The sequence below is a fragment of the Glandiceps talaboti genome, chromosome 4, assembly GCF_964340395.1.
Source record: "Glandiceps talaboti chromosome 4, keGlaTala1.1, whole genome shotgun sequence".
Lineage (NCBI taxonomy): Eukaryota > Metazoa > Hemichordata > Enteropneusta > Spengelidae > Glandiceps > Glandiceps talaboti.
In genome coordinates this window covers 17,949,681-17,974,225 of record NC_135552.1, presented here as the reverse complement: position 1 = coordinate 17,974,225, position 24,545 = coordinate 17,949,681, and the positions used below count along the sequence as shown (strand labels likewise).

General features: G+C 35.1%; 1 protein-coding gene across 2 annotated transcripts in view; it reads left to right on the top strand.

The window, feature by feature from the left end:
• Positions 1–24,545, top strand: part of LOC144433761 (epidermal growth factor receptor kinase substrate 8-like) — a 61,775-nt gene that overhangs the window by 25,785 nt on the left and 11,445 nt on the right. The window contains exons 3-10 of one of the 2 annotated variants that reach the window (XM_078122123.1): positions 13,054–13,215; positions 14,202–14,308; positions 15,643–15,684; positions 18,824–18,882; positions 20,267–20,428; positions 21,570–21,719; positions 22,887–23,193; positions 23,753–23,880. In XM_078122123.1, the coding sequence (XP_077978249.1) occupies positions 13,112–13,215; positions 14,202–14,308; positions 15,643–15,684; positions 18,824–18,882; positions 20,267–20,428; positions 21,570–21,719; positions 22,887–23,193; positions 23,753–23,880 (1,059 nt within the window). In that variant the 5' untranslated portion in view covers positions 13,054–13,111. The remainder of the gene's footprint in view (positions 1–13,053; positions 13,216–14,201; positions 14,309–15,642; positions 15,685–18,823; positions 18,883–20,266; positions 20,429–21,569; positions 21,720–22,886; positions 23,194–23,752; positions 23,881–24,545) is intronic. The other variant, XM_078122124.1, reaches the window with a different exon arrangement.

Sequence of the window (24,545 nt, the reverse complement as noted above, 5' to 3'; positions counted from 1 at the left end):
GTATACTGTTGAATAGGTGGAAAGTGAAATGGGACTAATAGCAGAACAGGGGTTTGATTTGTTTCAATCAAGACAAAATCAATTGTAGTACATAAATGTGTTGAACAGAGAACACCTTTGTCAACCACCTTCTACCATGTCAATGTGACTGTTCATGCATATAGTCCAAAGATAGTCAGTTCCCCCTCTGTAGCCAGAAACTATCTAACGTATGTTGCCCTACCCTACAACCTAACCTCACTTACATTTGATAAATAGCTACCTGTCAATGAAAATAGTAGGTATTTATAATATTTACATAATGTAGATTTATTAGCAATGTCTAATATCCAATGTTGACAAAGTTCTCTGGTATGTCATAAGATTACTTAGTTATAAATGTTAATGATGCGGTAATTGGAAGACTCAAATGTGTTCAAAACTTAATAACTTTTGGGTAAGTCCCATCATCCATATACCAGATGTCCCAGTCTACTTTGATAGTAAATCTGTCAAATCTACCAGCTTTCTCCAAATCTTTCATTAAAGTTACTTCTGAAACTAATAAATCTGTAGAAGAACATACAGTACGTGATTGTAAAATATCATTCTGGCTTTAGGGTTCTAAAAAAATGCAAATAAAACACTTGTATATGATTCAGGTCTTGTCCCTCCTTCATCTGTGGTATGCAAACTAGTTTGTTGATATATGCCAGGATATAGGCTTGTTAGGTTGGAATTCAATATGTGCAGTCATTTTGTCAGATAAATAAGGAGACATGTGACATTGCTGTAATCATTACTGCACTAGGTAAACATTACCTTATTGTGATAAGGCTACTGGCTATTTGGGGTTGTCATTTCAATGAGTTAGTTGCTATGGTAACAGCGCTATGCCATGACCTAAAACTGTCATGGTACATATTACAATGAACAGTCAGCTGCTAACAAATGAACTTAAAAGATGATGGCTATGACCTAGATAATAACCTAAATAATAATTTCTCTTCTATGTCAGTTTTTTTGATTATGAAAAATGTATATGATTTGTTATTACCAGACTATAATGATATTGTGTAAGTTTGTTGACGTCAAGAGATCTTAGTTGAGATTTGATTGAAATGAATAACACATGATTGGCATGAAATCATGAAAGACAAATCACAGGTAATTATTGATTGAGATGAGGATACTAATCTCGATAGGGAGATAGCTGGTACCTTTCAGAGATGTCTTTTACCAAGGAGTAGTAGTGCTCATTTTGAACAGTCTTTGCTAATGTGTAAACATAGTGGGAAAGCCCCAAAGGCTACAGGCAGAAATATTGTTGGCTAGAGAAGATGTCTTATTCAGAAACAGTAAGTCAAGACTTCACAGTCACTATCTATGTTGGTTTTAGTAAATATAAAGCTATTTTCAAGTATCTTAGGTAGAGGATGTATGTTTGTAATTGCAAACCAATTATGAACCGTGGTGGTTTGCAGTGTACAAATTATTCATGTAATATTATAAAGAGTGGATATTGTACATTTTTAGGGCAACCATTTGAACTACAGTATTTGGAAGTGCAACCAGTTGTAGAATCAAGCAAGAAAAATATTTTGCAACTTGTGAAAAAAAAATCAAAAATATCTTATCTATTCTCAGTGAATTGACTATGATCAAACCATTTGTTGATAAAAGAGGCAGGTGAACCTTAACACAGTGTTGTAACCAAATGACAAGTACGTCTTTTGTTTTTAAAAAAAATCCCCCAGGAGTCCAATATTGCCTGGGGGTTATGACTTGGTTATTTGGCCATGTATATAAAGTGTTGAGTGACGTGTAACACTGGATAGGTTTCTAACAAATTGTGACTTGTGTTAACAGAGTTTTGACACTTTGAAAAGATTATGAAGTCACGAAATCTGAGAAATTATGAGTAGGTTCTTGACATAACTTGTTCTATTTGTTGAATTCCATGGAAGAATAGTAGGCGGTGGCTATTTTGATGGCAAATAAAAAATAATCACTCCTTTGCTATAGTCGTCAGTCTGTGACTCTTTCTCAAAAATACAAAGACAAGTCAGACATTACTTGCCAGCTATTGTTTAGTGTGCCTGTGTTTTGTATGACAGGGTCAAAGGTCAGATTATGTGCGGTGGTGGATACTGTAAAGCACTGCATGGTTCTCTAGCTATCTGTGGAGTGTTCACATAATTAATTTAGTGACTTCTTATATTAGGTGAAAAGGGGGATCGTACCATGAATGGTAAAGTAAAGTAGAAAACAAATTTTGACTAGCTTACATTTCTAGGTTTCTAAGCTGAAAAGACATTATGTGTTTCCCATGCTATGCAGTTTAGTCACATGTGACTTGATCAACTGTGGACAAGACTTGCATAGTAATGAAAGAGGTGTCACTTGAGATGCCACTATGTATTTGATCAGTGGTAGTACATGACGGGTCATACAACAAGTCAATAAATAGTAATAGATTGGAAGTCATGAATAGACACACCCCTAGTGTACGTGCCAGTGAATACATCCTCGTTGTCAAGACACACAGGTACACTGCACAGGTACAGTACATGGCCATGTGCAACAAAGCTCTACAATCAATCCGCAGTTTGACATTTAAATTAAGTAGTTTTACGACTCACAGCGTGGAAGTCAACATAGTCACATCTGATATCGAATACTTTGTGTATTTTTAGATTATAACTTTCCTCGTATTAGTGAAAGTAAATCCCAGAGAAATAAATTCAAAAATTTGTCATCAAAACTCTTCCCTAAAGGAATGTAGAAACTTGTACAGTGTGTGTGAGCTTTTCTGTTTGATATGTGAGAACACTTAGTTTTATTCGTTTTGTAATTTGAAACGAAGCGGTTTTTCATGGAAGTTTGAGTTCTGATTAAAATTAACATCACGTATGATTAGAATTGAACATGCAGTGCCAAAGAACTTAGAAATTATAATAGCATTATAGGAATAATCTTGTGAATAGTACCAAAAAAGTTGAACTGAGAAGTAATCATTAGTCTTCCTGTTCGAGATAAACCTAGTATTTCCTTTATAGTCAATAATGTACACACTTTGTTCTTGTGATAAATGTTCTTCAACTTGAGTGCATGATTAATCATGTGAAGGTGTTGGTTAAGGAGACTAAATCCATGGTTGAGACAATATGTTGTTACATGAGGAGGAGGGGAAGAAACCTACATTGTGTTCTTTAAAAATATAGCTTATATAAAAGAATGACTAGTAAAGTGTACTTGAATTGCACTTGTATATAGCACCAATCAATACTTGACTCGGTCAACTTTGATTGTCATCCATCAGTCTTCAATCCAGTGTAAGATTAGTACAGTAGACAGATGTGGAAAGGCGATGATCACCCGGAACAAAACAAATGACACAAAATGATGGAAATAGAGGTAAATAAAGGCATCTGACCACTTTCACCACATCACATTTTTAATCAGATTGCTTGGCTACCTGACTTGACATACCAGCTTTTGCTAGTAAACGACATTGTCAAACCAGAAGTGAGATAGCCAAAGCTCTGGGCTTAGGGAAGTATGGTGTTCATGGGAATCAATTTAGTTTTGATGTAGTTGGATAGAGTCGTAGCTTAGTCATAGTCAAATCTATGTAGTTTTGATGCAATATACAATCACATAGTAGTCAGAGTTATTGAAATAGTCACGTGTAATTTGTATGCATCATTGAGTATCGCAACATCTTTGGTATCACATCACCCCTGACAATGGAGATCATGTTGATCAAAAGGTGAACAGTGTCATGTTGTTCATAATACAACTCACATTATTTTGTCATTTGTACACTTGTAATCATTGTAAATTAACTTCTAACATTTAGATGTCGAGATGGATTCACCAGGGTTCATAGGTCAGAGGACAAGGCAGTCATCATCGTACCCTGTTCCCCTTTTTAGAATTAAATGGAATACTGACTTACATGTGCTCGTAAACTGTGATTTATTTGGTGGACACTAAGGTAAAGTTGGTGCATTGGAGTGTCAGTTAGATTTGGCCACATAGGTAATGTAAAAAAATAAAACACATTGTATTACTTGTGGAATATGCTACAGGTTCATTACAATGTAAAGTAAGTACACTAAGTTTATACTGCACTACAGTTTACATTTTTTCTGCGTAAATCATCATTTTACAAAAGAGATATTTCATGATTTATTTTTGAAGAACAGATACATATTAGGAAAATAAAAGTAAAAATACTTTTTTAGCACAAATTATCATGTTACATATCAAATAATGGTAGGAAATTATTAATATCAAGTAAGATGGAATAATTTATAAAATGCTTTAAAGTAGTTGTGCTAATCTGTTTATGAAAGCAGTGATATTTATAGGCACAGATTTTGTAGATTGCAAACTAACACTAGGTATCAGCTGCTGTACACCAGGTTAGCGGTGGGTGTGTGTGTGTGCTGTACAGACTGGTTTAGAAAGTAGTTTAGAATATATTATACAATGTAATACAGACCAGCAATACTCTTGTTTGTTGTGATGTACAGGCTGGTTTGAAATATACACAGGGTAAGCTGGTGGCTAAACTTTGCTGTAATGTAAACAAAAAGACCTGAATGTTTTGAAAAAGAAGTATGGTTCCAGGCTACATGTATACGCAAACCAGTCAAACTATAGTGTAGAGAGTACACAAGCCTGTCTAGGCTATAGGCACATTGTGTAAGGTTACTCTCAGAACAACTGTGTTTAATAGTCTGTGTGAGTTCAACAAAATGTCTGTATTTTCCATCGGATGTACCCTAGCGACCTCACACATTTCTACTTGTATGGTACATTGGTAGCCATTTTGGAAATCTACGTATGTTTGACATTTGTGGTATTGTCAATAATAATAGACAGATTTGGAAGTATTTACAGATTGGAATAACAGTAGGACAAAACCTGGACATTGTTATGTAAGTGAACTTTTTCAGTTGTATTGTGTTAAGCATACAGTCAATACACATGTTATTGTGTAGAGATACTGTAACTATAAAAAGTAAATCAGTGTTCCACAGTCTTAATGCTTGTCAATCTGTGTATAAACACTAGAAACAAAACGTTGGTTAAAGTGACAAATACAAGAAGTGGTGAGATTTTAGATTTTGCATGGAAATTGTGGTCCACTGATCCAAATGACTTGTCATGATGGTGTGTGCATTGTCGAAAATTAACAGGTGGCACATACCAAAGAATTGGGGTGGGGTGGGGTGGAGGGTGGGGAGGGGGTGAAATTGGAAACAGAGGTGCACTGGCTGACTTCATGATTGTGACTGTGTTGCCAATCAACAGGTGGCATGTACCAAGAATTGGGATGGGGTGGGGGAGGGGGTGAAATTGGAAACAGAGGTGCACTGGCTGACTTCATAATGGTGACTGTGTTGCCAATCAACAGGTGGCATGTACCAAGAACTGGGGGTGCACAGGGTGGAGGCGGTGAGAGGGAAAGTAGAGGCCACACACAGTGTTGTCAACAATCAACAGGTGGCCCATACCAACAATTGAGAGTGGGGGCAGCCAGAACTGGATCCCCACTGTCTATGCTTTCAAATTTTACCTTCCATTGCAAATTTTAACAACAAAAGCAAAGCATTTTGATCTTGAATTATTAAAAAAATTACTGTTTGTGTGACTTAGTTTAATATTGACATCTATACAGCCTGCTAATATATGTTTATTGTGAGTACCAGGTACTCAAAGTCCTTGAGTTACTGAGTTTGTGCATGATTATGTGATAGGTATCAACCTTCAAAACTCATTTGTAGCTAGCTGTGCATACCAAAAAAAACTTAAAATATGGTTATTAATATGTAAGTATGTCATATGGTATTTGTTTAATTGTAACATTTGATAAATATTTATCATTTTTTGGATGTGAGTTATAGAAATGTGTCATTGTGGCATGACACATGACAGAATCACATAGCTATTGAAACATATCATTTTACTGTGTGTTTAACACATAGATGTGACAGAAAACTAGATATGTGGAGGCCAGTCAAAACTAGTATGTAAAACTTCAACTAGTGGTAGTTAATGTCTGAAGTCAAAATAATAAACTTTACAAAAACAACACCTTACATCATTGTTGTACATCTCTCATTTAAGAAGGGTATCATTACATAACTTGGCTAGGGGCCATTTCAACTTGTTAAAACCCCATTTTATTATGCATATGTAAATTGTAAATATGTCCCAGATTGGCAGTTATGTGTGTAGTTAATAACAACTAAAGCACACATATTTCTACAGTTTTAAATTGACCTACACAGATTTTCTGTTTTACATAATACATTAGTATCGCATTAGCCTGGGATTCATGCAGATGGAGTTTTTAAATTTTGCTTGACAATGAGATGAGGAAGCAAAATTAAAATTTAATAACACCAGTAGCATGAATTCCGGGCTAGTAGTACCACATTGATACTGATACAAATAAGTCTTAATCAAGAATTGCGATAACATGTCTGTCTTCACATTTGCCCGAGTCGAGATTAAGTGGTGTATTATTCGTTGGGTGTATGAAATTTGTGATTTCTTGCGTGGATTCAAATAAGCCTTACACAGTGTGATCAACATGCTTTCACCAAATGTGCATTCATGTTTTTTGTCTACCACAATACCTGTAAAACAGGCTAAGGACTCCAGGCAATTTTCGATCGGAATTACATTACAACATGTATTTCCTAGGGAATTTGTAAGAATTATGTATGGAATATAAATGACATCATTACTGGATACAACCAGATTAATCTAGTTTTGATTAAATTGACACTATATAACAATTCATACTTTGTAATATAATCCTCCGCTTGTCGAATTAATTTAACGTTGGTGTTGCCAGCTACTTGCAATTTCCATTTGAAATTACAATTAATCACCCAGCATATAGTATAGCTGTATAAGACCAGCTTGTTTATTTTTAGACTCCCAAATATTTCATGTGTTGTTATTTAAATCAGGTTAGTATTATTAAAGTAAATAACCAAACTGTGCATTTCATTTTACCCTTTGTACTACAAGTAGATAAGCTTTGAGATTTTCTTGTTTCACTCACAATACATGATAGTAAGGATCATCTCTTCATTGTTGGCAAATGATACTCACATTGTGGTTTGCTTTTCAAGGTAGATTTCTCATTGTTTTGACCAATTGACAAAGTTTTAGACACTTCAGTGATTGCTTGAAACTACTTGGAATGCGAAATACATATGATTATATACAATGCAGATGTATATTACATGGTATTGCTCTGCTTAACTTTGCTGATAGCTCATTTGCATGGTAACTGTATATGTAGGTAAGGGGTAACTATGATGATGGGTTGCTATATTGTAACCATAGGTAACCACATGTTAATGTAGATCACTATTGATCAACATATATTAGTTTTGTCAGGAAACAATATACTTTGATATAGATGTCTGTTTTGTAAGCACTTGTTACCAACTGATAACAACTTATATAGCTTCCATTACCATTTGATTTGAATTTTGACCACGTGACGGTCTAATTCGAAGAATTACCATAAATTGTCATAAGATTATAATGGTAAAACATACATTTCTGTCTAAATGTGAATGATAACGCTATCATTACCATACAATTTGCATGAAAAGTACAAAATAACACCTGCTTTTATACTACATACATGTTACTATCTGTAACCTTTCACCATCTAATTTGATTGGTTCCCAACACACATGTACATAAATTTCATACATTGACCCTAACTACATGTTGAGATTGAATTTGTGGATCACCTGAGGATATGGTCATTAAAGGGTTTATATTGAAGTTATTATAACTAGAAAATAGTTTCTCACATAAAGAAGACATATTTAGGTGTGTTAGAGACTCTGATCCATGGTGAAAATGATCTGAGGTTGATGAAGTATGCGTTTTGATTAGTAGTTAGTGAGATACAGGGGTACATGGTGTGTAAAAGAATGTGATGTGACAGATTTTCTTGTGTCCATGAATGTACATGTCTGTTCTCATTATAGTTGTTCAGACCATAGACCCTCTATCAGACCGACACATAGACTTGCTGGTATCTAGAAATAGTACCACCGTATTAATGAAGTTTGTTTTTTTCGTCCTATATGTTATTTCATAACAGTTGCACTGGTTGTCTCATCAACAGAACAGTAGAAACACTGGTTTTGTGAGATTCTTTGCCAGCAGACTGTTGTTATATTTGTCTTTCTAATGAAATGCATCAACAACCACCTGTTGGTAGTGTTCATGGGTGTGGTTTCTTGTTGTATCAGCTTAGACCCCAAATGAACTTATCTGAACTGTCTACATGGCACATGTAACACACACTTCTACACTTTAAATAATATAATGCATGCAATCTGCGTCATGTCAAACTCAGCATGGTATTTGCAAATGATAAGTATGTACCAATAGGAAAGCCTGGTGGTGTCACCTGACTTCCATATCTGATTGGCCAAGTAGATAGGACAAATTACACCTGCTCTATCCCAAAGAATGATACCGGTCAGAGTTCAACTCATTTTTGTTGTCGCAGCCATTTTGTGAGTTTGAATTCTGTCTTCATGCCCAGACTGCCAACCATATTTTTGCATGGGAAGTGAAGTTGTGTAATGTCAGCTATGCTAAGAAAGCAAGTCAGTTGTCAGGCTATCTGATTACTCTTTTAGTAGTGTGTTGACAAACCAGGGGGTAACTTGCAGTGACATCTATCCAGTCTCCACGTACGCCAAACTAACAAGGTAAATGGTTAATGTTACGTATATCCAATACTTCAAAAACTAGCGTACATTGGGTGAGTTTTAGCCAAGCAATGAGAACATAGCTAGCAACATATAACCTAGGTGAAAGTGGGCCGGGGTAAATTTCTAGGTAAGTTGGTAGGTAGGTATTGTTTGCTGTGTGCTCAGCTTTTTATGGTGAACTGATCAGTTATGCAAGTACACAAGCATTGAAAGAATGCTTTGTAATGTGTCAGTCAAGTAGCAAACCAACCATACCTTAAGTCACACAATAGTTACTACTTGTGGTGTAGTTACTGAGAGATACAACAATATATTACCAAGGAAGGTGCGAATCTCTTGGCTGAAAAGGTATCTGATTTTGAACTACGTCATAGGTCGGTCTTCCCTGATATTCACAATGTTTCAACTATGGCATGGAAACCCTGGTAACAGAAAGGGGAAATCTGATAAAACTTTCATAAATTGTCATACCATGTACCATAATTTTGGTGGGAAACCATGGAATGATGCCTTGGGAATGCAGGAATATTTTATAAACCTACTAATGTTTAATTGTTATGCAATATTAGGAATTATTGAAGTTAGTTTTATGAACAACAAAAATCATGCATTCCATTGGACTATTTTAAAACATTTCATATAAGACATAAATATATCAAAAATGAAAGCCCACAAAAAATGAATTATTTCACTATGTCAATATAGAATGTATAATACAACAACTACTAGGCAATGTTTGATAGTATTGAGTAGATATTGTCCTAACTTTGGGACCACATGTATTCTACTACTAAGGTAAGATATCAGGTGACCTGATAAAGATTGAGGTGGTATCATAGGTCACACCATCACCTTTGTACATATTGACAAATATTGACACCTATGACACATATGTAACATATGAGCTGAATTCCTATATCAGTAATTAAATATATATTAGTTTCAACACTCATGCTACCTTTGAGAGAATTTACTAAGTGTTCAGTGTTTTTGGCTAAGGTTTCAGTACCCTGGGAACAGAAAGGGTGAATCAGGTATGACGTGCTTAGATTTACCATATTATGATTTTATCTGGGGAATTACCCCAGTAAAGTAATTTGGGAACTCAAGTACATGTAGATATATACCTCATTACTGCCCTTAAGGAGAACACTGGTAAAATAACAGGGGGAACTCAGGTAGGTTTTACCTCCTTACCACCTTTTATTACGGCAACACTGGTTGAGAACCCTGGTAAAATAACTGGGTTAAGAAATGAAAACTATTAACCCTGGTCCTTCTTTTAAAAAAAAAAATTATTCTGTTATTGAAAAAGCAATGTCTCAAAAGATAAAAAAATGATGAAGGCAGTAATTACAAACATGTAGCTAGTACACAGATAAACCAGTAAGGGATCATCAATAAGTTTGCATTTTCATTTTCATATATTCATGCAAGAACAGGTAAAGCGTCTGAGTTTCCAATCAGATTTATTTGAATGATGAGGGTAAAAGTGAAGATTTCCAATGAGTTTTTATTTGAATGGCAAGGATTAAAAGGAAAATAACAGCAACAAATTTAGGGTTCCAAGCAAAGATAGAAGTATTTGATAAAATACAACATTCTGTAGAAATGAGTTATAAACTGTGTCAAGTAGAACATGAAGTTATTTGTCTCGTCTAGGTGATATAGTAGAAATTATCAACTATGTGATACCATTTTGTCCTACATTGAAGACAAGTGAAGTCAGAGAGGCTATCTATGGCTTCCAATCTTAAAATCTCTGAGAAGAGATTCAAAAGGGAATCATACAGCCTGGAGACTAGGACTAGTGAAGCTACATGTAAACCTGATTTCAAGTCTTTTGCTTGTTTTGACACGTTTTACATGTACTGAAGGATTTGGTGTTGGCCACACACAAAAGATGTACATGGTGTAATATTGTCATGAAATATTTACACAAGACATAACACATGGATGTTTGGGTGTGGGGGTATATTGTAGCCCAAAGACTTGGGTACCTGGCTTGAAAATGTCATTCCATGTCAAGCTGTCTGGGCAAGGTACTAGTATACTGTCTGAGCTACAGTGTGCCCTCAAAGCCAATTTGATGTGCCACTGACGCACACAATTTCTAGTGACACACCAAAATTTGGTGTTCCCCTATCTCTTACTATGTGATGACCAGTGTGCCCCCTAAGCCAATTTGATGTGCCACTCTGACGCACACAATTTCTCGTGACACACCAAAATTTGGTGTTCCCCTATCTCTTACTATGTGATGACCAGTGTGTGCCCTCAAAGCCAATTTGATGTGCCACTGACACACACAATTTCTAGTGACACACCAACATTTGGTGTGCCCCTATCTCTTACTATGTGGTGACTCACAAAAAATGCCAGTTTTTATCATTTTGACTCACAACAACAAAATTTGGCTATCGTATAGAGGGCACACTTCTGAGCAAGGTGTACTGTCGGTATTCTTTATAAGTAAACCAAGACGTCACTACTTACTGTAAGTGTAACATAGTGGTAATTAGCTTATGTTATAGTTAATTAGTACAAAGATGTAAAACGGTACTGATTATTCAGGTATTTACCTACTTGTCATATTGTTGATGTCTTTGACAAATGTGAAGTGTTTCAAACATCACAGGAATGATGTAATATAAAACTTAATGAGTCCGTCTGAAAGTTGAAGTGTATCATACTGTACTGTCTCAATATGTATTTCTGATTGGTAACATATGAGGAGGAAAGTATCATATATGCTAATTTTGTGTTTTGTTAATTAGGACAGTAAGAAGGTAAAATCTACCTGGATTTTCTGGGTATTTTACCATAAGTTCCGTACTACATCATCGGACAAGATATTGAAAGATTTACCAGATTTCTTCTCTCTGTTACCATGGTTTCCAAACCTAGACTAGTTGGAACACTGATGTAGTTTCGAAAGTAACATTGTTATCCGATATACTTAAGGTTTAAAACTGGAACCCATAGATTTGCAGTCATGCATGTATAATACATAGCATAACACATCACTTGTGTATGTTGACAACTCCTGATTTAGGCCCTGGAATTGAACTTCTGAGTGTGACCAAAATGAAATGTAACTTGTTAGGGTATATAAGGAGAGGAGAGGATATAAATTACAAGAGAAACTCATTGTGTCTTTGGTGGTATTCATAATGACATCTACTTGATATGCATATTAGTCACATGACATGTATGGAATCCAGGTACGTTATGCAAAATGTCATGTCAGTTTGAATTCAAATATTCTCATATCTAGGTACATGTATATAGCATAAAGGTGAATTGCTTAGTTGAGATTTACAAGGTTCTTGTTCTACCCAGGCCAGGGTATTGTATTTGTGTATTGAAGTGTGTATTATGCTGTGTGAAGTCTTTGATAGTACGACCACTATTTAGGTTATTGTCATAGGTCTTGAAAGACGACTTGTCAGAAATTGAATGCTAAGTATGACCCAGTTATTTTTACCATGGAGTGTTGGCACCCCTCCCTTCATAAAGGTGTGCATAAAACTTAATGGTGGGATTTATCACAGACAACCAGCATCCAAGGGATACAACACCTATATCTTTATGAATGTACATGTAATGGTGATGTGTGTGTGTGTGTGTGTGTGCGTGCGTGTGTGTGTGTGTGTGTGTGTGTGTGTGTGTGTGTGTGTGTTGGGATGATATATGTGGTATATGTATGAATGTATGTGTGTGTGTATGTATGTATGCATGTGTGTGTGTGTGTGTGTGTGTGTGTGTGTGTGTGTGTGTGATGTCCGTCTGAATTGGTGAATTTTGTCTTAAAAGGTTTTTTTTTGCAAGGTGAGGTGGTACTGGTAATAGATCACACAGTAAAATCAATTCAAACTATGGATATGTTTTTAAATATTTAATTGCTAAATGACATAAGTGATATTTATAAATATGACGACATGATTATCAACATCTGTGAATTCAAAAATAATCAATCAAAAATATGACAACTATTGTCATACGATAATTATCCCTAAAAAGAGAAACATGCAAATCCTGATATCGGTGTACAAAGAAGCAAGTCAAAAGTACATATATGAGTTGTATATGATTGTGTTATGTACTGTAACTATGACTGTGTATTAAAAAGAGATTCAGAAAACTGACTTTGTTTATTTAATGATTTAAACTGTAACTATGACTGTGTATTAAAAAGAGATTCAGAAAATTGACTTTGTTTATTTAATGATTTAACTTGTTTTAGTTACCTTGTCATGATTAAACTGACTTTGTATATTTTATGATTGATACACAGCAATAAAGAGTGAAATTAGCTGCCACTTGGTGTGAGGTGGTTCTCCCTACCATCCACAATGCCAGTCTATGCCGACAAGAGACCAGAAACACCAATGGAGGTTAGGGATGATATGGGATATTCCCAACAATCATCATCATCATACAATAATGGAATGACAAAGTAAGTAAGAATAAAGAAATTGTGAATCTATATTTCTGACTGTTGATATATTGTTTGGAAGGATTTCAGTTCTCCCTGTCAACAGCTCACATATCCCAATAGAATATTTATGTTTATGGTCTATCACCATAAAGGTACATTCTTCTTGCCATACAGCCTTTTATTGCTTTTCTCATAAAAATTTCAATGTTGTCAGCAAACAGGTCAGATAGGTTATTGTAAATGAGTTTCTAAAGTACAAGGGGAGCCTAAGAAAAACCAGGCTTCTTTACCCTGGAAAGTTTATTGCTCTATTTCTGAGGGTACTTCAGACTATGAAGAAGGGGCTCACTACACCAATACCCCCCCCCCCCCCCCCCCATGATAGGAAAGGATATCTTTTCCTCGCTATAGCTATAATTACTAGGAATCAAACAAACTGATTTACATAACAATGCATTCATTTGTTATGCAAATATACCTACACTGTCATCACTGTCTACAGTGAATGCTGTGAAACCTTTGATATATTTACATAATTAACAGGACTTCAGTGTCCTTAAAATAGTTTTAAAAAATTGAATGTTTAATGTGATTCCTTCAAAACGGGAAATTGTTCATATTAATGACCTACTAAAGTGTAAAAATAGCTCCAAGTATGGCATCATACTCTTGTGTGATTTACCAAAGGAAGTACTCATCTTGAGATATCTACATTTGTACGCAACTCATACTCTGAGATTTGCCCTAACTATCTGGCCTGACTGTGTCATTCAACATAGTATGTTGAGTCAGAGGGCAGGTCTTGCTGTTACTCTGGCATACGTTTGTGTATAGTCTTAGTTGTTTGACTGAAATCCCAACTTTGTAAAAGTAAGCTGTTGTATTCAGACCTTGAAAACCAAAACTATATGTTATAGTACCTTTAACTTGATAATTATCGACAAGTGCATATTTATTTTATGCTGTCAGCACAAGTAAAATGTTTTGATATGATTATATTGCAGTGGACATCCCAAACAAAACGGACATATTCCAAATGGATACATACAACAGATCAATTCCCATGGTCCAGGACCAGGCAAAGTCCCAGTATCTGGTAGAGATATCTATGGTGAGTAAGATTTTTATTAGCTTTCCTAAAACATAATGGCAAACAGTAAAACTCAAAAAACTAGACAACCAGATTATGTCGGTAACCCCTTATTTGTCACTGGTTGGCAACACATCTGTGTGTTCTCATAGATTATTTTGTTGTAAATGGATTAAAGTAACGTTGACTTCAGGGTTTTCAGTGTAATGGTTCTTTTAGCTTCAATAGTCTAATGTCTGCCCAAAAACTTGTATGAAGATTTTACATCTGCCATTCTACAAGTTGATGTTTATACCAGTAAATGTCTTGTCTTTAAATTAAATCAATACTCTGTTGTCAACTAACTTTAAAATTTTCTTGACTTGTACCTTCTTTCGTATATCATCTCCATCATTCACTTGATAATGTTTCTTAAAAAAGTATATGTAGTTGCCTCTAATAGTACTTTTTATGTGTCACATACTATCAACATGATACAGTGTATACAACCATTGTGCTGAGACAGTGTGATGAACTGAAGTCACTAACATTTTCTGTGTTTGTCTGTTGAAAACAACTACTGTGTTATTCCCACCTTGTCTATGTACTTTCTTTCAATATTCATATTCATATTGTATATCAACACACTATGGAAAGTGGTATATCACAGATACAATAATTAATTGGTGTAGTAGAAAAGAATAAAAATAGAATTCTTGACTATTTTCATTAGCCATCCGATGTTACATTTGAAATGAACACAACTCTGTGACTATGACTATTTTGTTGGTAACTGGTAACAACATTAAACAGAAACTGACACAAAGTATTGCTGTCTTGTAAGTCACAAGTTGCAACATTTTATATACAGTGTTTCATTCATAGACTAATAAAAAATAATTTCTTCATTATTAATCTCCACAAAATTACTACATTTTATTATTATAATGACAAGGCTAATTAGTAAGTCAAAAGTTGCAACATGTGATATACAATGTATCAGTTAAACAGAATGACTGACAAGTTTGCAACATTGTATATACATTGTATCAATCTAGTAGTATGGCTGGCTTATAAATGCTAAGTGTGCAATGTTTACTGTACATAATTGTATCATTTGTATCATATAAGGCTCTTTTATAAGAAATTTAGATTATTTGCTCTAAATTGTATCAATCTAATAATATGACTTTCCTAAGTGACAAGTTTGCAACATTTAATCTACATCATAGTCTTGCTCTTTTATTGGCAACAAGTTAGCAACATTTTGATATACATTGTTTCAATTTAGTAATATGGTTCTTTTACCAGCAGCAAGTTTGCAACACTTTACATACATAGTATCAATCTTACAAATGCCATTGCTCTCTTCACAGAACTTCGGAAACAGTGGACAGAAGGCAAACAAAGAGCACCTAGTATGTGTTTTAATCATGTTTTTTCTTCACCTGTAGACTGTGTGCAAGGGATTTGTTTTTATGCACTAGCAGATGCACAATACTAACTCCTCCATTTCTTCTTTTCTCTCTCTCTCTTTCTCTCCTTTGTATTGTTAAATGTTATACTCATATTTTTCTGTGAAATACCCTAGCTATAATGTCCATCAGAACCATTATTAGTAACTGATCTTTGTACCCTTTTCTTATCTTAATGATAACCATGGCATACTTTATATGATTGTAGTGATAATATTTTTGGTAACATCCAGTGCCATCTCCAAGATATCCTAAGCATAAAATTCATTTACATATTACTAAGTAAAACTGATAACTATATTTTACCCATCATACGTGGATCTCTTTGGGAAGGGCACTGATATAACAAATTACTTGTCAAATAATGTATCTTATTTAATGTCACATTTATGATCATATGACAAACTTGATTGAAATTATGGTGACTTATTAAAACGCTGTAATATTTACAAGTCCTATATTTGTAAGTCATGGTAAACTTTGTGTTGTGTGTGTACAATGCATAACACCTTGAAAGGAATGTCTTAACTTTCTCCAGAATCGTAAGTTGTGTCATTATTTCAATTCTTGCCCATTTAACAATAATTTCTCTAAAACTTCAAGTTCATACCAGCTGATTTATATATTCAAACTTAGTAATACTATTCATTCTAAGTGTTATCACAGAGTAGCTCTCTATATAAAATGTAAAGATTTCTTTGCTATAATCTCTGAACAGTTTTGTAAACAATAATGAAAAAAGATAACTTCTGTAATTTACATACAATGTACTTCTGAAAATAGCAGTAAAAAACACTTTTCTTTTAAGCCCAGAGACTTGGCTGTCAGGCTTTAAAATGTCACTCAACAGAATGTCAGTATATGTCAAGCCGATATGTCAAGTCTGATAGGCAAGTCTCTCAGCTACTTGTCTACGTAAGGTAATGATGGAGGAGGGGGTGTTGATGGATGGGAAAAGTCTAATTTTATCAGGGTTAAAAATTTGAATATATATATATGTACATAAAGTATTTTTGTCACATTATGAGGAAAAAATGACACACTTTAAGATTTATTGTGAATGTGGAGGCATTCTTGAAGAATCAAATCAGTGTGGTTTTCATGATGACACATTTTGATACCAGAATGAAGTACCATACTTTTTTTTTTAAACGAAAAACTAGCCGCAAAGGCATGTATTTTTCAAAACTCAACAAAAAAGATAACATTGTGAAGTTGCTATGAATTGTGATATTAATGAGGTCATCAAATTCCAATGGCAACAAAAAAAACCTAATTTTCATCAATTTATTACTAACTCTCTAATTTTCCAAAGTTGATTTGCCAAGTGTTTTATGATAATAGACAGTGAAGCATCCCCATGTTTGCTATTAACTAATTTGTAGTTTTTGTGATCAACAGAGCTTGCAGTTAGATGATATTTACCCTAGCTAACCAGTAATGTGTAATATTACACCCCTGAGTTTTAATCACACTTCATGTCCAATTTATGACGTCAACATACCTTGGTAGTCCACCTTTGAAAGTAAACAGATACCACAGTTGTAGAATAGGCTAATCTAGAGCCTATCCGTGGATTTGAATCAGTTCATCTGTGGTGAAAGATATCTTCAGATTCAAAGCCATGAATAGCATTTAGACTACTATTAGCCACAAACATAGCAAAGAAACCACCATTCTCTTCAGTGTTCACATCTACTACCATTTCCACGGCACCCCATCCCCACTCCACCCCCCCCCCACCCCCCCCCCCCCACCCCCCCACCCCCCCCTGGCTGAACCTTCTCAGGATGAGGCTGGTACACCCATGCAATTTTACTTTCCGTGTACAGGACTAGCACAATTCCGATGGACTGTGAATGACCCCAGTTGCAGCCACTGAGCTTGTTTCTGAGTGTGCAGTGTTTTGAGACTTGTAGGCTGTGCTAAGTCTGTATTATTTTCAAAGTGGACTGCCAAAATATTCAATTAACATTTATGTATAATTATGAGTGCATACAATGTATTATTAAGTGATATGGACTTTGGGAAGAAATGTTACCATCTACCAAGAGTTATATTATTATTATTATAGACTTTAATTCGGACAACGACGTCCATATAAATATATGTTACAGAAAAGCTACATGACTGATGTATCAGTAGCTCAATATAACAGCAATCTACTGCCATAATGTATGTGTGTGTGTGTGTGTGTGTGTGTGTGTGTGTGTGTGTCTGTCTGTGTGTGTGTCTCTGTGTGTGTGTCTGTGTGTCTGTGTGTGTCTGTGTGTCTGTGTGTATCTGCCTGCCGGCCTTTGTCTCTGTCAGTCTGTCTGTATCTTTGTCCGTGTGTGTGTGTGTCTGTATATAGTTCAATGACAACTTGTAGGTATCAGCAGGCATAAATATAGATTTGTAGATATCTATATCTGTGATGTCTTGGTATCTTCTGTCAGCTGTAAGTTGTACATGTCAATGTATGATTGTAGTACTGGATAGAAATAGTGACTATAAGGTAGCCTGTGTCCAGTTCTTTAGTACAGTATATGTATTATGCATATACATTCCAGACTCACTTAGAAGATACAGCTATGTTACAAACATTGTATTAGGGAATGTGAATAAAGTCAGGTACTAACTATCATTCATATAGATACAATGTATCTTTCATATAGATAACTGACAGGTGTGTCCAGCCAACCATTGAGTAGAGATCAGATAAAGTGAAATTTGGGTGTTACACTACAGGTCATCACTACTACTGGACTATCTATCTGCTGATACTAAGTTGTTTGTTGTAAAGCTAGACTTTATATGGCAATGTCAAGCACAGTAAGGTTTACAACTGATTTTGGTTTGTTATGACAACACAAGTTCAGTTGTTGATAAAGGTTTGATGATGTATAATTACCATTGAACTTACTCGTGGTGGTGCCAAACCAAGTCACATATTTTCTCAAAGTCCATCCTTTAGAAACTGTGAGACAGCTTACAACACTAGCTAAAACTGACATATGATTTAACAATACATGACACATATTAGAATTATACTCGGATCATAGAAACTAATGAATTCAAGTTTTGTTTTGTCTTTTCTTAGAACAAAGGAGAAACTGGGCTAATAATGAAGGACCAGAGAGTTCACTTTATCCAGTTGAAGTAAGTTGCCATAGTTACAACACCACCGGTACATGACAAGTTTCAAAGTGTCAGTCTACATGGAATACTACATTATGCAATTTCAATCCAGTTCTATGTAACTTTTATTTGTCTAACTGGGACAATACCTTTCATGAACAAAATGATTCTGGACAACAGTAAAAAAGGCAATGTTTAAATACAAGACAATACAGGGACATCTAAAAAAAAAAAAAAACCCAAAAAACAAAAAAACCCAAATTAAACCTGAAATAAAACAATATAAATTTGTTTATGTATTTATTTTTTTGGTGGTGTGGGGGGGGGGGGGGGTTATTATTTTAAAGTGCTCTACAGTTTGAATATTGAGCACTATCTCCGATTTTTCCTTTGCATATAGAACCAAGAATTTTTTGTCGTAGGAAAGATAATGATTTTCATTTTGCTGTATTCTGTATTGTAGCTATTGGATAACAGTGAATAAGATCATACACTAGTGAGAAAATTTATATTTACTAACTGTATCAAGAAGGTATAAATGGAATATCGTAAAAATTACTAATTTTCGGAAAATGTAGACAGACAGCTAATGTAAAATTCAGTGACAAAGGTCATCCCTTGTGGAAAGAAATAATTACACCATGATCTATTTAGAAACTCACATTAAAAATGAAAACTTAAATGTCAACTGAGATAAAAACTGGCATTGTAAATGAGATGATGCTTGTAGTCATACTGTTATCTTGAATGTCAAATCTCAAGATATATGCTTGCAGTCATTAACCAGTCACATGATTTATGTGTTGTACACCTACACAAACAGAGTTTCAAACTGGATAATTACCATTTGAATTTCACATCACATTTAATTCGTAAACTATTCTTACCATTACATCCAATGTGTGGACTGTCATAATTAGTATGACATATTTTATGATTATGATTATTAGTCTTTCTACCATTTCTTTCTCTTTATATAACATCATTTTCATATAGCCTTCAGTGATTGGCTTAGATCATGTCACATGGTATGGACTATTGACCCATAGTGACCTCAATTTACATAGAGGGGCACTAGTCACATCCCTAGGGCAATATTCTTGTAGCATGGAAATCTTATTTGCTTTGACTATAAATAGAATACATGCCTGATAATGTGATGTGTAATAAAACACTTATTGCCTGGCCTTATTGGGCACTAGTAGATGTCATATTACCCCTTGTGCTGTTACGTAGCTAACTTCGGCTTACAGCCTCCGGAAATAGATGCTATATAACAGCCTTTGTTGTAACAGGCATCTACTAGGGGCTTCATAGCTAGGGGTAAGTGTATATTAGAATGTCATCATACCTGTTATTTACATAATTGCAGTGTTTTTCAATTGTAATGTTTTTTGTTCTACAGCATTTAGCCACTTTCTCAGTGGACAGAAAAGAAGCTGTGTTGACAGTGGAGGATAGTATCCGTAAATTGAAATTGATGGATGCCAAGGGAAAAATATGGAGTCAAGAAATGACGTTACAGATAACAGACAGAGAAATAATTTTAATAGACAATGAAACACAGGTTAGTATATTTAGATATTATACCCCAATATTTTTCTTCATTCAACCAAGGAAAATGCGAGTGAGCTAAGGGTTTTTTGTCACTATGACTAGATTAGTAGGGACAACCCTTAGGTCATGAGTATTTATTTTCCATCTGAATGAAAAAATGTATTGGATGATAACATAATTATACCAGTGCCAGTAATATTAAAAGAAAAATCGGGAAAGTAATTGCAATTTTGAATGTTTTGACTTGTATTTCAAACACAACAGAACCAGTGACATAGATGTGCATTGTTGTGACATAGACACACGTTGTTGTGATGTAGAACGACTATGCACGAGATATATATATTCCATATTTTTTGTTCTAAATGGCTATGCATGGCATAATTACTTAATATGTTCCTTTTCACCACTGGTGTAGTAGTATATGATATCAAAGTTGGTCTGTGTGCTTGCGTGCGTGCATGCGTGCATGCGTGCGTACATGTGTGTGCGTGTGTGCGTGCATGTGTTCAATCTACCTGAGGTCTTCAAGATGTTTACCTGTAGCAGTTTTGTTGAATTGAAATTTATTCCACAAAGTATACAAATTCTGAAAGTAAGAGAAGAAAATTGTGATGAGAACCATGGAAATAGTTCCCTAGGAACTAATCAAAGTACATGGACATAAGGCATATGTGAGGTATGGGTTATAACAACAAAAATGTAAACATTTTTAATAATTATGAATATTATACTGGGGGCAAAATTATATAAATACATGAAAGCTCTCTGGATTTAACAACAAAAAATAGGAATATTTTAAAGCATACACAGAAGTGAACAAATCCACTGGTCCTGGGTCTGGGACTAGCGATTTTTTTGGGTGGACCACACAAATTTTACCTTGTCTGGTCCGTTGGACCAGTACCTTACTGTTAATAACTATGTTAAAAAGTCGTCTGAATATACAGATTCATACTCATAGGTAAGATTTAATGTTTCACATTAGTGGGACCTGGGACCACTAATTCTTTCAGCAGGACCACTGGATTTTTGAAGGCACTGGTCTGGGGACCACCAGTTCACAAAATGATTTGTTCACCCCTGATACATACATCCATACAAAATAATTTGTTACTAACACATTGCACGTTTTTGTTTTATTTTTGCAGGAACTTCTTGAAAATTTTGCACTGACAAGTATTATCATGACAACTGCAATCATCAATGAATGTAACTATAATAGTGTGTTAGTGTTCTCTTGTAAAGACAGCTCTCAGAAAACTCCAGATATGCATCTCTTCCAATGTGATCACATTGCGGTAAGTGTATCCTTTCCCTCTTAGTCTACTACACATACAACCGCTGACATCAGACCATGGACGAATGGAACCTGTTACAAACACCTGGAAAGTAAACAACTGAATTGGATTAATAACACTAGGCTCAGCATGTTGGAAGTACAGAGACTTGTATTACATTCCATCATTTGATAAGAAGTTTTATGGCCACTTTATATATTAGTTCATCTTCGCAAACAAATTTCCAATTCCCCTGGTACTTCATGTACACATAAAGAGGCCATAAAACTGTTCTTATCAAACCATGGTGTGTAATACAAGTCTCTGCTGTTCCAACATGCTGAGCCAAGCATATTAATCCAATTCATTTGTTTACTTTCCCTGTTTGTAACAGGTTCCGTTCATCCCCATTCAGATGTGGGCAGTTGTAAAATAGCTTGAGTAATCAATCCCACCAACACAGCATGACACAAATAAACCAAGAGGTCCCGAAGATGTAATTACTAGGACTCAGTAAATTGAAAGGAAAACATACAAACAAAATCTAATTTAAAATATGATCATAGAATTAAAATTTAAATAGCAATTATAAAGTGAAGGTACTATACATCATTATACACAGCGAAAGAAAAGGAAAGTTCTTTCTCTGAAATTAAAATGAAAATTTTAATTATCTGAATACCCATTAGTGTGTTATATATATTTGTATTGCGTAAACCCCTGCAAACTAAATTGGGTCATTATATCTTGTGGGCTTTTAGCATTTAATGTAATGTATTATATATACCAACAGAAAGAATTAAACATAATATGTTATTTGTATTTTGTATGTTTAGTGTGACAAAGACTAGAGTTGATTCTTTTAATTTTTTTTTTTTTTTTTTTTTTTTTTGGGGGGGGGGTGTATTGCTAGGCACATTTATAAGTGATATGTATTTGGTTTTATGTGTAGGGTTGGTGCGACAAATGTCATAGTTATTAGATGGGGGGTGGGTGGTATGACAAAGAAAAACCCATTAATAATGTTTTACAATATTAGATATAAAAGTAAACATTTTATGTGATGGTTTGTCAGACACACTCACGCACTGTGTTCTGGATCCCAATATTAAAGAGCAAACATATTGTGTGAGAGGTCAAGGGTTATACAGCCATAGTTATATCCCACAATGCTTTGTGTTCCTTTAGGCGGATGTGATAACGCTTGACTTACAAAATGCAGTGGACTATGCAACCGGTAAATCCAAACAGAAAAAATCCAAGAAACCAGCCCCAAGAATGCCACCACCAAACGCCTATCCACAGCAACAACCTCAGGTAGCAGCGCATCCTTCACACCCATATCCACAAGAAATGATGGTACGGCCGTCAAGTTATGAAAGGCAGGATGATGTACACATCCCACCACCACCTAGGGAGCCTGCACCTAACCCTCCCAGTAGTGGTGGCAATGTACGCAATAAAGTAGCACTCTACACAGCTGCTGCTGCTCAAGGTGAGAAACTAACAACTTTTATTATTGTCACTATCGTGTAATACCATAATTACACATATGTTTTGGTGTAATCCTAAAAAATGAACACTTAACATATTATTTGAATGACTTTCTAAGCTATATACCAATGGTAAAGTAAGACTGTCCAAGTTCCTTTCAGTAAAGTTCTTTAAATTGAAAAAAAATAAAAGCTCAATTCTCTTCTGTTTCTCATTTGTATATCTATTCAGATTTTGATAACTTAGTGTAACATACTGTGTAGTATGTATGAGCCCAAACTGCATGATACTGTAACACCAATGTTGTCTAGTAATATACACCTGGACTGATTCAGACTTACTCTTGTCACTGTGTAATATAAACTCATATCAGTATATAGGAATCTTCTCTTGCTCATCATCTATGTCAGGTCTGCAGACTTATCACATCTTTATGACACACCCACAACCAGCAATGGACTTTATTAGTAGCTCTAATGTTTGCCTAGAGAGGTACCTTAATAAGACGCCTGCCCTAATCTACTGTGTGTGTGTTTTCATTTTTACTGACTACAACACAGGAAATGGTGGCCAAGCACTGCCAGCGTCAGTGCCTCGCATTCCAGTGCCTGTACGACAACCATCAAAAAACAACAAAGAGGAAGATGATTCTATAGAAATGCTGGCACTCAAAACAGAACGAGACGTGGTAAGTTGTATCAACATATCCAGCATGGGTAACCTACCCTTGGTATTGGAATTCTTACTACATTATTATTGTTGTTGTGACTGAAGCAGGATTGTGTGTAGCAAGATGTAACTGCTCAGTCTTCTATGCTGACAATCATACTATACCGATAAAGTCTGCAGTGGTTTGATGAAAATCTCACTAGAAATATATTCATATATATGCATTGAATTTGACTCTTCTTGTGAGAGCATTTCCTATAGCAACTTCATGAAAGAATTATGTTGTACTCTTTTCTTTGTATAAAAATTTGGATAAATTGGGGTGTTTATTTGAGAGTAGTCATGACTCATACTTCAGTAGATGGATACCAAGAGTTCAGCCATGTGAGACTGAGTGTTTAATGCCTACCTGCTAACTGACATTACAATCACGTAGACCACTGTATTCTTAGAAAGAGTGCCAACACTGATGTGCACTGACCTGCAGAGTGATATTTCACTCACATAGTTTACTATATTTAAAATCTTACCTGTGATTGATAGACATTTCAGGCTTTGTGAAGTACATGTATGCAGTGGGGGGGGGGGGGGGGGGGGGGGGGCTTAATACCAGATGCCAGGGGATGCTGTTGAATTGATGAAGAAATTATAACAGATGATGAAATAAAGTTGTTGTATTTTGTG